This window comes from Macadamia integrifolia, chromosome 13 (assembly GCF_013358625.1).
Source record: "Macadamia integrifolia cultivar HAES 741 chromosome 13, SCU_Mint_v3, whole genome shotgun sequence".
In the NCBI taxonomy this organism is placed as follows: Eukaryota; Viridiplantae; Streptophyta; class Magnoliopsida; order Proteales; family Proteaceae; genus Macadamia; species Macadamia integrifolia.
Window position 1 is genome coordinate 5,567,911 of NC_056569.1, and position 14,944 is coordinate 5,582,854.

General features: G+C 37.9%; 2 protein-coding genes across 2 annotated transcripts; one reads left to right on the plus strand and one right to left on the minus strand.

The window, feature by feature from the left end:
- Window positions 1-3,983: 3,983 nt before the first annotated feature.
- On the minus strand, window positions 3,984-7,734 carry LOC122058596 (ylmG homolog protein 1-2, chloroplastic-like). Its single transcript, XM_042621230.1, has 2 exons — window positions 6,778-7,734; window positions 3,984-4,406 (listed from the first exon to the last, which is right to left on the minus strand). Exon 1 carries the CDS (start codon window positions 7,686-7,688, stop codon window positions 6,897-6,899), a length of 792 nt encoding a protein of 263 aa, XP_042477164.1. The 5' UTR covers window positions 7,689-7,734; the 3' UTR covers window positions 3,984-4,406; window positions 6,778-6,896.
- A 2,559-nt stretch (window positions 7,735-10,293) lies between these two features.
- Window positions 10,294-14,699, plus strand: LOC122059364. Its single transcript, XM_042622100.1, has 3 exons — window positions 10,294-10,462; window positions 10,600-10,737; window positions 14,417-14,699. The coding sequence occupies exons 1-3, from the start codon at window positions 10,372-10,374 to the stop codon at window positions 14,431-14,433; spliced, it is 246 nt and encodes an 81-aa protein (XP_042478034.1). The 5' UTR covers window positions 10,294-10,371; the 3' UTR covers window positions 14,434-14,699.
- Window positions 14,700-14,944: the final 245 nt, after the last annotated feature.

Sequence of the window (14,944 nt, forward strand, 5' to 3'; positions counted from 1 at the left end):
TGATCAAATTAGAAATAACGACAACTATATAGTGCAATTGATGAAGCTGTGATGTGTTAAGTCTACGCTCACTAAGAGGTCTTGAGTTCGAGTATCCTTGTCATCACATTCGCCCACCACCTTTCTTTAGAATAGGTACCTATAAAAAAAAAAGGAAAAAAACTCAATGATTTCATCTATGGTGGATTTGAAATATGTTGTTCATTTTGGGGAATAAAAATAAAAACTTCAAAATATAAATTGAAATAATACATATAGATAAATAAATAATTTTACAAATCTTTTTGACCTTTTAAAAAGGTCATGTCAAATTACATAAATGCACACTTTGTATCATTAAATTTCTGATAAATGTTCTTGATACAGTACAACTAAACAAGTAATAAGAAAAAGGGGTAGGGGATTGACACACTGTAAGGATGGGATGGAATCTCATGCCAAGCCAATGGAAGCAAGGGAGGAAGCATCCCATGGTTTGGATACTAAAGCCCATGTCAGAGAAGAGAGAGAGAGTGTGTCATAGAAGAAAGAAAAAGTGTAACAAGATGTATGATATCGGTAGCATAACCATCATATTCCTCAAGAATAAATAGCTTATACAACTCTTAGAATGACACATCATTGATTGGCATGTCTATAGGCAAAAATATTAGATTAAGTGTCCTTGTCCCGGGGAGTTTGAATAGTAATAGCCTTTGGTATGCACTCGCGTGTTTCACAACTCCAAAAGTACTCCTTCACTTTATAATTTTTAGGGAGGGATAAATGTGTGACTCTTGCACCAACACAGGGGCCAATGAGAGTTTGCGAGGGTGCTTAATAGGGATGAGATATTTCACTTCATTGGTGGGGGGGAGGGGGCAATTATTTCACCCTTCCTATGTCTGGGCCCAGTCTCCACGTAGTCTGGCAGCCTTCTTTTTCCTAAATTTTTACTATTTGATTTATTGTTTCAGTATAATTTAATTGATTTAGCATTATTAGAAATGTATTTTTAATTAAAATTGATTGTTTAGATTTATCTTAATTGATATAGAACTATTAGAAATGTATTTTTTTTTTCAACTAATAATTCCAGCCAAGAATTTTCTTTTAAATAATGCATTCCAGTCTGGAGATTTCTCTTTATTGGACAACAAATCTTTTCAATTCCCAATAGAATTACACTAAAATATTTAAAAGAAACATAGAAGCTAGGCATGAAAGTACTCATTTCTATTTATAAAATAATTTCTATTTTATAAAATAAAAAAGGAAAAAAGAAAATCCAGTCATCAGTAATTCTTTTTTTTTTCCTAACACATGTATTGTTTTTGTTTGAAAAAAAAGTTTAGTTCCTTGCCATGGGCCTAGCCCTGGTGATGACAGGTTGACCTTGTTGGGTCGTGGATGACAATAGGAGACAGAGAGAGAGGAGTGGGGGTTAAGTTCGGAAGGAAGAGGAGGAGCTTTCCATGTATACCCAGGTATTTTTTCACGATAATTTTGCACACCCCTATGTCTAGGGCAAGAGCCTATCTAGGTTTTATTTATCTTTGCTTTAATTTTCTTTGCAACCAAACCGAGATTCAATCATCATAACCTAAATTATTCAACAGATTAGTCAAACATTCTCACTAGAAAAAAACACATTAGTCAAACAAAATCATATATGCAAGACTTCAATCGGTCCCTTTTCTGTCCCTCCCAAAGGCAACATATCTGACAATAGTTAGGCAATCTGCGTTTCGGTGATGAACATCTATATTGGATATAAGGTTTATGTTCAATGTTCAATGTATTGCTCCATGAAGATTCTGGGGACTAAAAATTAGGGGATCAATGAATAAGAATAAATGACTTCAACTTATTATAATCTACCCAAATTCATTAAAGACTATTACTCTAATTGTTATTACTTTTAGGGAAGAGGAACAGTGGAACACTGTCCGTCTAGCGTTTCTCACGTTCATAAATAAAACAGAGATTATGCTCAAAATGATTTTAGGAATAGTGATGAATCAAAGACATGCATAGCTTAAGACTAGAGAAGAATAAATTCATCAAGGACCTATAACTTGTATGAGGAAAGAGTGTCAATGTGTACTCCACGGCTAATTATGGGAGAGGGCATGGGAAAGTAATCCCCACTCCTGAGCCGTGGGAAACTTCTCCCTTTTTTTTTTTATGCAGGTGAAAGGTTTCGATTACAACATGCTTTTTTGGAAAGAGATACTATTTCAATAATCAAATCACTAGTAATCTAGCATAATCATAACTAAGATTTTCCACAAATGGGTGGCAAAACATATACTCATACAAAATTTTCATTTTCCAATTTCATCCGATTTTTTCATTCGTAGAACTATTTACTTAACCGCAAACATTTCTGGATCTAATTAGAGTAATTTTCGTACTCTGTTTTTATTTTAGATGAAAGAAAGTTTTCACGCATGGCCTTGTATGAACACGGTCAAAATCTCATCAGCCCATCCAATGGGTCAAGTGTTAGCCAGTTTTATACATGATTAATTTCCGGTCCCTTTATTACTCTGGGATAAAATATTTCTGTGACCTACTTACCAGAAGAGAGGTGGGGGAGAAGATCTATAACTAGAAAATCAATTCTACCTTACACTCGAAAGAACCTGGAACAATGAATGATACAGGAAGTTCCAACCTCCATAGAACACCACCACCTAAAAAGAAAAGAACCAAAGGCTTCTACTTTAGCATAGAAGTATGATACCCATTCATTGCGGGACATATTGCAGTCCAACAAGGGGGAAATGGCTCTCTGGTGTGATCCTAAGGGGTTTTTGGTTCCTCAACAACTCAGACCATTCCACCAAAAAAAAAAAAACATCGTTTCCCATTAATATCATGTCACTGCAAGACAAAAAGCAGTACTTCCCAGAAGAACAGTCCAGAAAATAAAAAGTGAGAACAAGCAGTTCACTATCCAAAAAATAAAGCCAAGAAGAATAAGGACGTAGGCAACCAATCTGGACATAACATGCTATATATTGAGAATGGTGTTTCTCTCATCCTCCATTACAGTTTATGGTGTTAGGGAAATCATCCCCTAGTAATTGGGAGATTAATGAATCAAATAAAAGCAGCTTAGTTGAGTGGTTCAGAAAACTTGGGGAAGTATAATTGTATAAATCACTTGGTTATGGCTCTTCCAAAAAATTATTGTGGATCTGAAAGATGGGTATACAAACCCGACTATCTGTCAAGGTTGTAGGCCTAAACTGCAAAGAAATTTAAATATAGCCGCTTTACAGAGATATGCTTGCCCTCCAGTCAAATAACAAGTCCTTGACAAAGTAACAGGCTAACCCACCATGACTTTCCAGTTGAAGGAAAGACAACACCCAAATCTAAACAAACTCTATAGATAAGTAAACTCGTAATAAATCAAGGCATAAGAATCTCAAACTTTAAAAGAAGATGAAGGCCCCCACCAAATTCAGTCTGTTTTGATTAGTTTTCAGATCAAGAGCATAATAAAGTTCTGATCAACTTTACTATTTTACCACCAAATGACTTCCAAAAACCAGGAAATGATGCAGAGACAATCCACCACCAGCGAGTTTTTTTTTTTTTTCTTTCTCCAAAATGAACAAGTATGTCAGAAAAGGGGAGACTAATTGGATTACAATGCAAACAAAGAAGGCAAAACAACACAACAGAGGAAAATACATTGTCAAAGGAAAAAAACCGAACATCCAAAACAAATACCGAGCGGTATGCCTAAGGTGAGCACCAATCCAAGCCAAATCATCTTATAAGGCATTTGCGGATTGAGATCTCCAGATAAATGAAATACCCATAGGATACAACATGATCTAGCAAGTCCAATCAACCAAGCATATTTTCATAGACCTCCTCTACTGTCAGCCAACATTGGCCTATTAGCCCTTAAAAATCAGAAAATACAATATAACTAGACAGGTTTTATATTCCAGTCGACGTAGCTGGATTTTCAAGAACTAAAGTGCAGCAATCTCAAAGATATGAAGTCAATTAAAACCATATCCTTACATAGTGTACATATTATGCAATTCAAAGGGAACTTCCACCTTTTTCCACGATCCAATATTTAAAAGCCTTCAAATCATCAAGAGAAACCAGAACACAGAAACAAGATCTGTAATTCAGAATCCAAAGTTCCAAACTAAATTTCATATACAGATCACATGGAACAACAATCAAGGTTGTTCTCTTTCCTCCCCAAAGAACCCTGAATCAATGACACATCCTTATCTCCAAACCAGTACAAGGGCCACATGCAAACATCCATATCCCACTATTCCAACTCTTTGACTCCTGGATTAAATACTTGACTACCACGGGCACCCAACTCCATTTATTTAATAAAATAAAGCTTCCAGCTTCCTCCAACTCCAACTCTTTGACTCCTGCAAACCCTCAGTAAGATACTAAGATAATATAAAATTGAAATAAATACTAAGCAGAAACTTGTGGAAACCACACAGACTACATTAAAGAATCAACACAAGATCAGGTTGTGGCCAATTCCCACATTTCCAATAGCCATCTTTGTGCTGATTCTAGATAGTATGTGTGGATTTCTTTACTTTGATGCATGATAGGAGAGTTGCCTTTCATATGATTGATTTCCCTAAGGAAGACACAGCAAGATGCCAAGAACCAATATTAAGTATAATTTTTATTGAAAGAGCACAGATTAGAATAGGCAAATTGGAAAAAAAATTCATTTGTTGGAGTAGCAACATCCATTTGGCTGCTGCTCTTCTTCTAGATGCCAAGAACCAATATTAATTGGAATTCTTATTAAAAGAGTACAGAGTAGAATAGGCAAATTGTGAAAATATATATATATATATATATCATTTGTTGGAGTAGCAACACCCGATTGGCTTCTTCTTCTTCTTCTTCTTCTTCTAGATGCCAAGAACCAATATTAATTGGAATTCTAATTGAATGAGTACAAAGTAGAGTAGGAAAGTTGGAAATCTCTCTCTCTCTCTCTCTCTCTCTCTCTCTCTCTTCTTCTTCTTTGACCAGCAGAGCCGATTTGGGAGTAGCACTGACACATGATAAGCCACGAGAAAGTTGTTTTAAGTGGCATGACTATGTTCAAGAGAGCCCTTTGGATGCTCCAGTACGGAAGAGTGATTTGATTCAGATTGAATGAACTAAAAAAGCTAAGGGCAGACCTAAAATGATCTTAGGAACAGTAGCGAGGAAAGACATGCATAGCTCAGGCCTTGTCTAGTATGACGTCAAATAAAACTGATTGGAGGGCAGGAACCATGTAGCCAACCCCATTTAATTGAGACAACGCTGCTTAGTTGTTGTTTTTGTCTTGTTGAATCTCGTCGTGAAGACTAGAGCGTAGCTCCCATTAGTGAAAATTTTGTTATATTGGAAACCAGGATCCAGACATTCACTAGCAAATGAGGTATCCAAGAGAGATGTTAAAGAGGAATTCTCGAACATGATTCCAATCCCTAAAGCACCTAAAAGGGGCCTGCTTAGATACTAGACTGCAAAAGGACCACTTTCAAAAGGATAGATGGATTCAACAAATGGTTGTTTTGACCTTAAGCACTTGAATTGGGGACAAAGAACTACGTGTTTAGACCTAAGGCAATTTGTACTGTTTAATTGTTTATGCATATAAAGAAGAGCTTTCTAGCTGGGGCAAACAGGACCAGGTAGATCATCTTTGTCAAGTGAAGGAAACTCTACATAGACCCAAGACCATTAGCGAAGATTATATTTTCAATGGCTTGACTACTTGCCATTGGCAATTTTTATGTAATTTAAGGAGCACAGTAAGAGGACCTTCCTCTAAGTGAATATTGGAAGTACACAATGATGATTGAAAGAAATATGTGGTTTCCGAACCCATTTCACAAACAAGCGTTACTACATACCATTCATCATCAACAAGAGATGGTTGCCTATAAATGCGTAAGTAGTAGTTTGCATGTTCCATTCCCAAAGCCAGGCTCCTATGCTTCGGTTGTACCCCATGCTTCAGATTTCAGCCTTTTATTTTTAATAAAACTGTTAGTTTTTCACTCATAAAAGAGACTAAACTCATTGTTTTATTACTGTTTTGTGCCATTTGACAAATCTAGAGGTGCTATCTTTTTATGTGAAAGGAGTAATACTTCTTTCAGATCAATTTGACATTTTTTATTTTTCTAAGTTTCACAGCTCACACTGGCTAGTAGTGGATAATATATAACCATTCACCTGAATCTAAATGCAAATAATTAAACAAAACCGATATACTAGTTATGGAGATTATTGAATCTGAGCACAGGAAAAATTGTCCAACAACATGTTTTACTAATATTTTTCATTCTCTTTCCTTTTTTTAACACCTACTCGCATTCCTAGTATATAAACTCAAGAATCTTAGTAAGCTAACCATAAAAAGGAAGGATTAAAGTGTATTCCAAAATCACTAACCCAGAGATCATTGACATATTCTGTATATCAAGAAACATAATGAATTAACAGCAACCAAACCCTGGTGTCAAGAACTTATAAAGAACCATATAGTAGAGACAAACATTTTATGATGACAGGCAAGATATGCAAACGTGTATCATTGCTATTGTAGTACACTAGCATAGACATCGACTACTTATTTGAACCCAGAAGATTACATGGCAAAAACATATCATCATATATACCCTCTAGGAAATCCAAATTAAAACTACAAAATCATAAAATGAGCCTACAAAACATCAAAGAAAAAAAGGAAAAAAAAAATCTTTCACCCCTTACTAGGACTACATCGCTCATTTAGCAGCTACTATAACTGTGAAGCTTTTTCCAATTTTCAACTGATTATGAGTTTATGAGCCAGCAGGTAAAAAAGAATAATTGGCAACATCAGAAAGCCCTCAATACGATCCCCGGCTGTTGTTCAAGATTGAACCAAGTGTTCCCAAAACTGCAAACGCTAGAAGTGGACTGACATCCAAGGTGTCGAATACTGGCGGAATTATGTTGCGGAAGAGATTCAAGTAAGGGTCACACAAATCCCGAATTGCAGACAAAGGCTGGCGATCCCAAGGAATGTTAGGGAACCAACTGAGCAAAACCCTCACCATCAATACTCCACTATAGATATCAAGCCACTTCGCCATGCCAGCAGCAACAACTGTTAACGGAGTGTTCAAGTACCCACTCGGACGGTCACGGAGAGCGGCAAAGAACAACGGACCCACCGTGCAAACTAGGTTTTCCTGAAGATTTTGCATCGTCGCCATCTCTTCCGGCGTGGGGCTCATACAAATTCTCTTAATCTTAAAGGAAATCCCCCGAATCATGTCCGCAAACAATTTCCATACAGAGAAAGCGACAGCAACAACAGTCGCGACCGTGCGTGTCGAATCGGATATAAGATTTGAATTGGGATTTGATTCCGTTGATTGCTCTGTGGGAGTTGAAGGAGCAATAGAAGAAGCAAAAACCCTAAGCTTAGAGGAAGATGAACAAAGCTTATACGGTTGAACTCTGTGCAGCGTCAAATTAAGGGGTTTCAGGGATGGGATATGAGAGAGGCTTACACCGCTGGGACGGTTTGTTCGTTTATGCAGAGAAGGCAAGCTAGGGTTAGGGTTTGGATTTGGAAGGAGAGCTCCAGAGGCCATGAGAGACGCCATTCTTCCACCCAAAATGAGAGACGCCATTCTTTCTCACAAATCCCAACTCAGAACCGCTTGACTTTCCTCCTTTAACCTTAGCTTTGGAAGGAAAAATATAAGAAATAAAATTCTAAAGTAAAAAACCGGTTCCGGCCCAGGGTAAACCAAGGTTCCAAACCAGGGTTTAAAATCCTGGGACCCGGATCAATTCCGGTTGGATCCCGATCAGACCGGCCTGTATCAGTCGGAAATATGAACGGCCAGGAACCATGCAGGGTACCAGTATCAGCCTTAGCCAATTCCTACCACCAATCCGATCCGTTTTTGACACTGGTCCAAATGCCCACTCAGAAGCATGGTTTAAAGAATTGGATCAGACGGGCAAATCGATACTTCCAATGGCAGAGCCTTAGGGTAGAAGCAGAGTTGACAAGAGACCTTCGCCTCAAGAAACATGTGTTTTGAATTCAAATCCTTTTATCCCTTTGGAATCACTCACAAGGGGATGTTTAAGTGGCCGTTTGATAATGTTTCTACTGTTTATGTTTCACGAAACATAAATTTCCGTTTCTGGAAACAGAAACAGATTTGAAGGTGTTTGGTAAACTTTGTTTCTATTCCATTTCTGATATCCCTGGTTCCCCTCTCTTCTCTATTTCTTGTTCTCTTGCGGTTAACAGAGAAAAATAAACCACAATTTCGGTGATCAAATCTCCAACAACCTCCCCAAACTCGAAGATAACAGCCAAATACTCCACAACCCATTTCCTATTACTCGGTGGAGAAACCAAACTCCCATAGTGTAAGACCGAAGCGTTGGCGGCGAAATTTTGGGTTTGGGATCCTCGGCCGAGGAAGATGGAGTGGTGTTTTCTTGCGGCGTTTGCAAGGATTCGGTGTTGGGAAGACCTTCGAATTCATCTTCGTCTCAGTAGTCAAAGCCTTTAGGTGAGGGATCGGAGAAGGTGGGTGACGGCAGTGACGTAGCAGACTATAGAGGGCCGTGATGAGTCTTGAAGTCGGATTTGGTGATGGGAGGAGGAGGGACCAGTGAACGGAATGGTATATCAAAAATTTGTGGGGAATCGAAGATCTCTTCTTCTTCTACAGCTTCGTCGCCTAAGCCTTTGAAGTCAACAGTAGTAGCGAGGGTGGAGCAGCGGTTGAGTTCTTGGCCAAAGAGAGAGAGGACGGAGAGGAGGGCGAGGAAGTACCAGAGGGTCTCTCCTCGTGGTGTTAGGAGGGGTGGTTATGGGTCTGAACCAGGAACGAGAGGTTGGCTTCACCATGGCTCTTGATGGGTACTGAGTGAGAGAGAGAGAGAGAGAGAGAGAGAGAGAGAGAGGGACGAAGAAGAAGAAGAAGAAGAAAAATATGCCCTGATTTTTGTTTCAAGAAACGACGAAACGAGTAAAACTTGTTCCGTCATTTCTGTTTCTTGAACCAAAAATAGATATAAATTGTTATTTTTGTTTCTGTAATTAGGTGAAACGGAATAATTTTGTCAAACACTTTTTGTTCCGTTTCTGTTGTTTTTTAACACATAAATGGCAGAAACACGTTTCTTGAAATGTTATCAAACGGGCCCTTAGTGTTCTTCACTACTTACTTTCGGTGAAAGTAGAATGGTTTTCATTCAACCTCAGTATGACCTGGTCCATATGACTGTGGGGTCAGTATAGGTCTACGTGACTAGGCCTTCGATAATTGTCATCAGTAAAAATAAATAAATAGATAAATAAAAAATAAACATCATATTTGTTAAGGAGTTTATGCTTATGACAGTTTTAAAAGGAATAACTATAGTACATAGTATGATCATGTAGTAAAAGTGACATTGTACAGCATACTAGAACACCTTACAATCTTCATGACTCTCACTCAACAAGCTTGGGATATTATTTGTCTCTCACTTCCCCACTTTCACTGCGTTGGAAACCTTCATGCCATGGAAGCTTGCACTCGAAACAAAAGTTGTTCTTGTAGTTAGGGTACTTTGTCTTTTTGACATTGTTGTACAGTGTGGCCCTTGTGTCTAAATGGGAAGGAAATGACCATCCCACCCTTATGAAAAACAAAAATCTCATTCATATTGATGTTTCTATTAGTGTTATCATAGCAACTCGGGTGTAGCTCTACTGGTCCAAAGGTGTTTGTGTATTAAAAGACTTCTCTAACTCGAATCTCTCCATGATTGATCTGTTACATGGGAAGAGAATGCTACCTGATAAAGTATGTACATACCAACATCCGTGATCAATGGGAGAATGCGCATAAACATCTTCAGATCATTACCCTTAAGATTATTACTTTTTGGGCTGGAAACAGCCTCCCCTGAACTACTAAGGAAAATTTCATACATCCTTGACCTTGACGACCACAATAAGTCCCGTTTCGGTGTAGACGCTGCTGCCGTATTACGAACACAAATAGAAGAATGGAATATGAGGGGGAGGGGGAGGGGGAGGGGGAGGCAATAAAATCTCTATGTGGGGAGATGCCCATGTGCATTCTTTTTTTTTTTTCAAAAAATTAAAAATCTTATTGATTCAGAGTGTGTGCAGGGGCCACGCTGTAGGGAACCCTCTCCAACGGTAAAACTTTTTTTTTTTTTTTTTAAAGAATAAACTCTGAACTCTTGAGAGAGAGAGAGAGAGAGAGAGAGAGAGAGAGAGGACTAAGAAGGAAAAAAAAAAAATCTACAGAATAGAGAGAAGACTAAGAAAAAATGCCGGCGAGTGCAACATTGATCGGAGCTCTACTGGGTTTCGGCACCCAGGTATATTCCAACGGCCTTCGTAAACTTCCCCTAATGAGGCGTAAGTTCTTCAAAACTATGTAAAGAAAAGATAAATAAATTCTCTTTCTTTTAAGCTTAAATGGCTTCAAATTCTTCACTTCTTGATCTCTCTCTAATCTCCAATGTTGTTGTTTTCTTGATTGAATTGGGTTTCAGATCCATGGGAACACGTTTTAGGTATGGGTCTTGGCGTAATCTTTGCGAACCAGCTAGTCAAATGGGATGCTAAGCTTCAAGTGGATCTCGACAAGATGCTTGAGAAGGCCAAGGCTGCCAACGAGCGCCGCTATTTCGGTACTTCTTAACCCTAAATCGTTTTATTTATTTTTCCAGCTTCACTAAATTGCAATTGCATCATTATATTGTTATATTTAGTGAAATTTCGTTTTGGGCACTTATGTACAATGCCCTTAGGTATGTAACTGACCTAATTCAACAGCAGGGTTGAAACTTGAAAGGGAAGGAAGTCAAAATGGAAAATTGAGGGGAAATTTTTTTCAATTGAGAATATGAGTTATATTCTTATCATAAAAGGTGAGAATATAAGAAATGATATGAGGGTTTCCAGGCATTCTGGCTATGTTTCCTGGGAGGATTCATTGGAAAATGAGTATTTAGGAAGCCACTGTGATGCCTTCACAATGGCAAGAGAAGCCATTTGCAATGATGGAGGAAATGAAAATGATAATTTAGAAACTATTTATAGTTGGGGGTATTTGAGCAGGTTGAGCAGGGAAGGTTGTGATTAACATTTACTAGTCTGTCTCTTCCTGGGAAAAGAATAGATACTTATTGGGATCATTAGGGGAAAAAAATAATTTATTACGATGAAGTCTTTGCTCCTACTTTCCCTGGAAGCATGTATTGAAATACAGTCAGCTCCCTTATAACTAATGAATATGAATGAATATGTATAAGTAAATTTTTTGAACTGAAATCCAATTTGGTTCCTAAAGTATTAGCTATAATAGATTATAATTTATTTATTAAATATTGATTATAAGAGGACCTACTATAGAAGTAGCATTAGAAAGTAAAGCTCCATGAGATGGTTTTGTTGACATTGATTTTGATAATAAAATGGGCAGATTCATCAATTGATCGCTAAGTATGGTTTATGTGGGTCTACTTGTACTTTCTTTGGAAGTATTGATTTGCAGACCTATCAATGCTTTGAAAGAGAGTCTTTATTCGCAAACCTATTAACATAGTTGTCAAGGCGTCCCCTAGATGACAGGTAGGCATCCAGGCACATTGACAGTTATGGTCACCTTGGTCGCCTTGCATCCAGGCCCCCTTCAGTGCCTTGGGTTGCCTAGACGCCGTGACAACTATGCCTATCAATGCTTTGAAAGAGAGAATTTTCAAATACTGCTCAAAATAACTTTTTGTTTGCCAACCATGTAAGAGGAGAGTTAGTTTTTTGGCTCACTATTTGGAACAAAAAACCCTTCTAGCAGTCCAGTGAGACAGCCCTCTCCAGGATTCTTCATAAATCTTCTGCCACTGTAATAAAGCGGTACCTTTTGAAAGGTATGCTTTGGTGAAGGCCTCATGAGCTACTAAACAAACCAGCTGGCAAGCCATCCACCAAAATAAAGTATCTGGTCTTTGAGGAACAACTCGACACCACTTATCACATGTTTTGGACCCAACATTCCATCAAATACTGATCAGACTTCAGAAACACTTGAACACAAGCAATGCAATGCCTTATTCCTATATAGACTCCAAACATGTATCACCTATTACTCTTAGTAAACCACTTTAATGTCATTGATTTATAATGTAGCTTTTAAAGTTTGTTCTATTGAATGAATTAGTTATTAGGACTAGATGAATTCATGTTTCTGAGAGGGATATTTTAGGGTTCATCTTTGTAACTTGCTGTTGTCCACATTTATACTCTTTTTTCTTGATGATTTTTTGAATTGTGATTACCTAATTGACAAAACGAACAAAGAGAGGAAGAAAGTAAAGGATATAGAGACTAGGTTACCAAACTGTAAGTTGTGGAGTGGTATAATATGATCAGACGGGAGAAACCAGAACAAGAGTGGGCTATTTACTGGTATGGACACAGAGTAATTGGGCTGTTTAACATTGTATTTGGAAAAAAAAAAATAAAGGAAAAAAAGACTGGGCGATGTGAATGAACAGAGTTGATGAGATTAAGAATGCTTGCTACCGCAGATAACTAGTGAGGAAATCACCACTATATCCTTGTAGAGCCTAGTAGTCACTAGGATACTATCAGAGAGTGGGATAAGGTTGGGCTTAGTACATCAAATACCACCTTTGTTGGGACATTTTTTTATTGGAAATCTTTCAATGTTCAGAAAGGAACACCATAACAAGATGTGAAAATGTTGATCTTTTAAAGTGGGAAAAAGAGATGCCACCCCACCATTCCTATGGAAGTGCAAGCCTAGAATGTATCTCCCCTGATCAAAATGAAGGGGCCTGACTAGACTAGAAGTTCTCAGAATGCCTTGCATGCCCACCTATTTCATCAATCAAGTAGGAACAGTAATGAAAATATGAAATTAAATGATTTGTCCTCAATTTGTAGGACCCAAAAGATGCTTCCATAGGCCAAACATGTCTGGTTGGTGGCTCATTTTAACCATCAGGGTTACAACAAGAGGGACCCTAAATTATTATTTCTTATCTATTTATTTTTGTGGCAGCTCCAGCAGTTGTTCACTATCTTAGATTCAGTTTTAGTTCCATAAGGGAGGGGATTTGGTTATTGCAGTCATCACTTCCGGTTTGTCCCATTGGGAGTGATCATGGGGGCTATGCATCTCTTCAAGGAGGCCTATCATTTTGCTTCTTAGCCTGAATATCTTCTGGTGTATACTATGATGTGACAGCTCTGTTGAATATGGATGGGCCATACTGGGTGCTTTTGGGGGGAAAAAAATCGTCTGTTTTTCATCATCTATGTTTTTCTTGTTTTGCTACCTTAAGAAGGCGACATGTGGCATTACTTTAAGTGAACTGCCAAGATTGAGTTAAAAATCAAATTGGATATAATAACCCTCACCCAACTGAATTAATCTTGACCGTTGATGACACGTGTCATCTTCTGCAACTAGCAAAACACAAGAAAAACAGAGAAGGGAAAAACGGACGATTTTTATCCCTTTTGGGGGGGGGGGTTATTTGTGCTTGTTGTTTTTAACATTTGGTGACTAGGGGAGGGCCTTGGTATATTTGGCAATGATCATTGTTCTATTTTCTTCATTCTACCCTGGTTATTGCAGTTCATGCTTTTGTTATGTGTTGGCCTGTCTGTCTATTATATTCTGTCCTCCCCTTTTCCTCAGTAAAACTTGTTATTCAGTAAAAAAATAAAAAAATAAAAAAATAAATTGCTTTCCTTTTTGATGATAAAAAATTAATGAAAAGAGGAATTGCCTTGTTATTCAATAAAGCAGAACGAAGTTGTATGTGTGGTCATTCTGTATCATGTTTTAATCAGAAAGTTGGAGCCTTTTCAACTTTTGCATCCTATGTTTGTAGCCATAAACTCATGTCATTATGCTACACGTAACACTGCATGGTCTTGCTCATCATCTGAGTAGAGTGGCAGCATCATACCTAATGCTTTCTTCTGGTTACAACATAGTTTTAATGGTCAATGGCAGTCTAAGTGGCACTTCTACTGTTGATGTGGGGATGCCTTTTTTTGGGGTACTACAGTTGCCATGGAACTTCAATGATCATTTATATACACTAATTTCAATAGTTCAAAATTTCTATGCATTTTCTAGCAGTTGAATTTTGATTTCACATTTATGGGTGGAGGAATGATTATTAATGAGCCTTACTTGGAGAGTGCTTTTGCACACCTATGGGTTTCAAACCCAGGTCTTGCAAATTTCATATATTAGAGGAAGTAGCTACTTTATTAAATTTGTGGAATATTCCTTCAACTCATTCATTAATCTTGTTTCTGCTGTTGCAGATGAAGATGAAGCTTAGCACTTCCATGGCACGAGTTTGCTGAACAGTTCAGTTGCATGTGCATGGAGCCTCTAAACTGTTCATCCTTTTGGGTTATTTATGGAGAATTGGAGATAACACTTTGCTTTATCTTATCTTTTTGGCTTGCTGTTTGTAATGTTATCCATTTTTCCCCCTGTACTGAATTAGCTTAAGCTTTGTGCAAGACTGCAATGCATTTGAAATGCTAAATGGAGAAAAAATAACGTTAAATCGGAAAATATGAAAGCAATGATTTGACTGAATCAACTACTCTTTAATTGCACTCTTTGAAAAATACCCGTTTCACTGAATACTATGATGTTGATACAAATTTCCAACACTTAAGAATTAAGAAGGGGGATGTACGAGGCATGCACTTGTGGAACCACAGCTGGTAGATGCAGCAGCCAGCACCAGCAGGAAGAAGACCTTTTTGCCTGGGTCAAACAGGGCGAGAAACAAGGCTAAATGTGCCTTGCATGGGGTTGTTTGGACCTCCTTGTTGGGT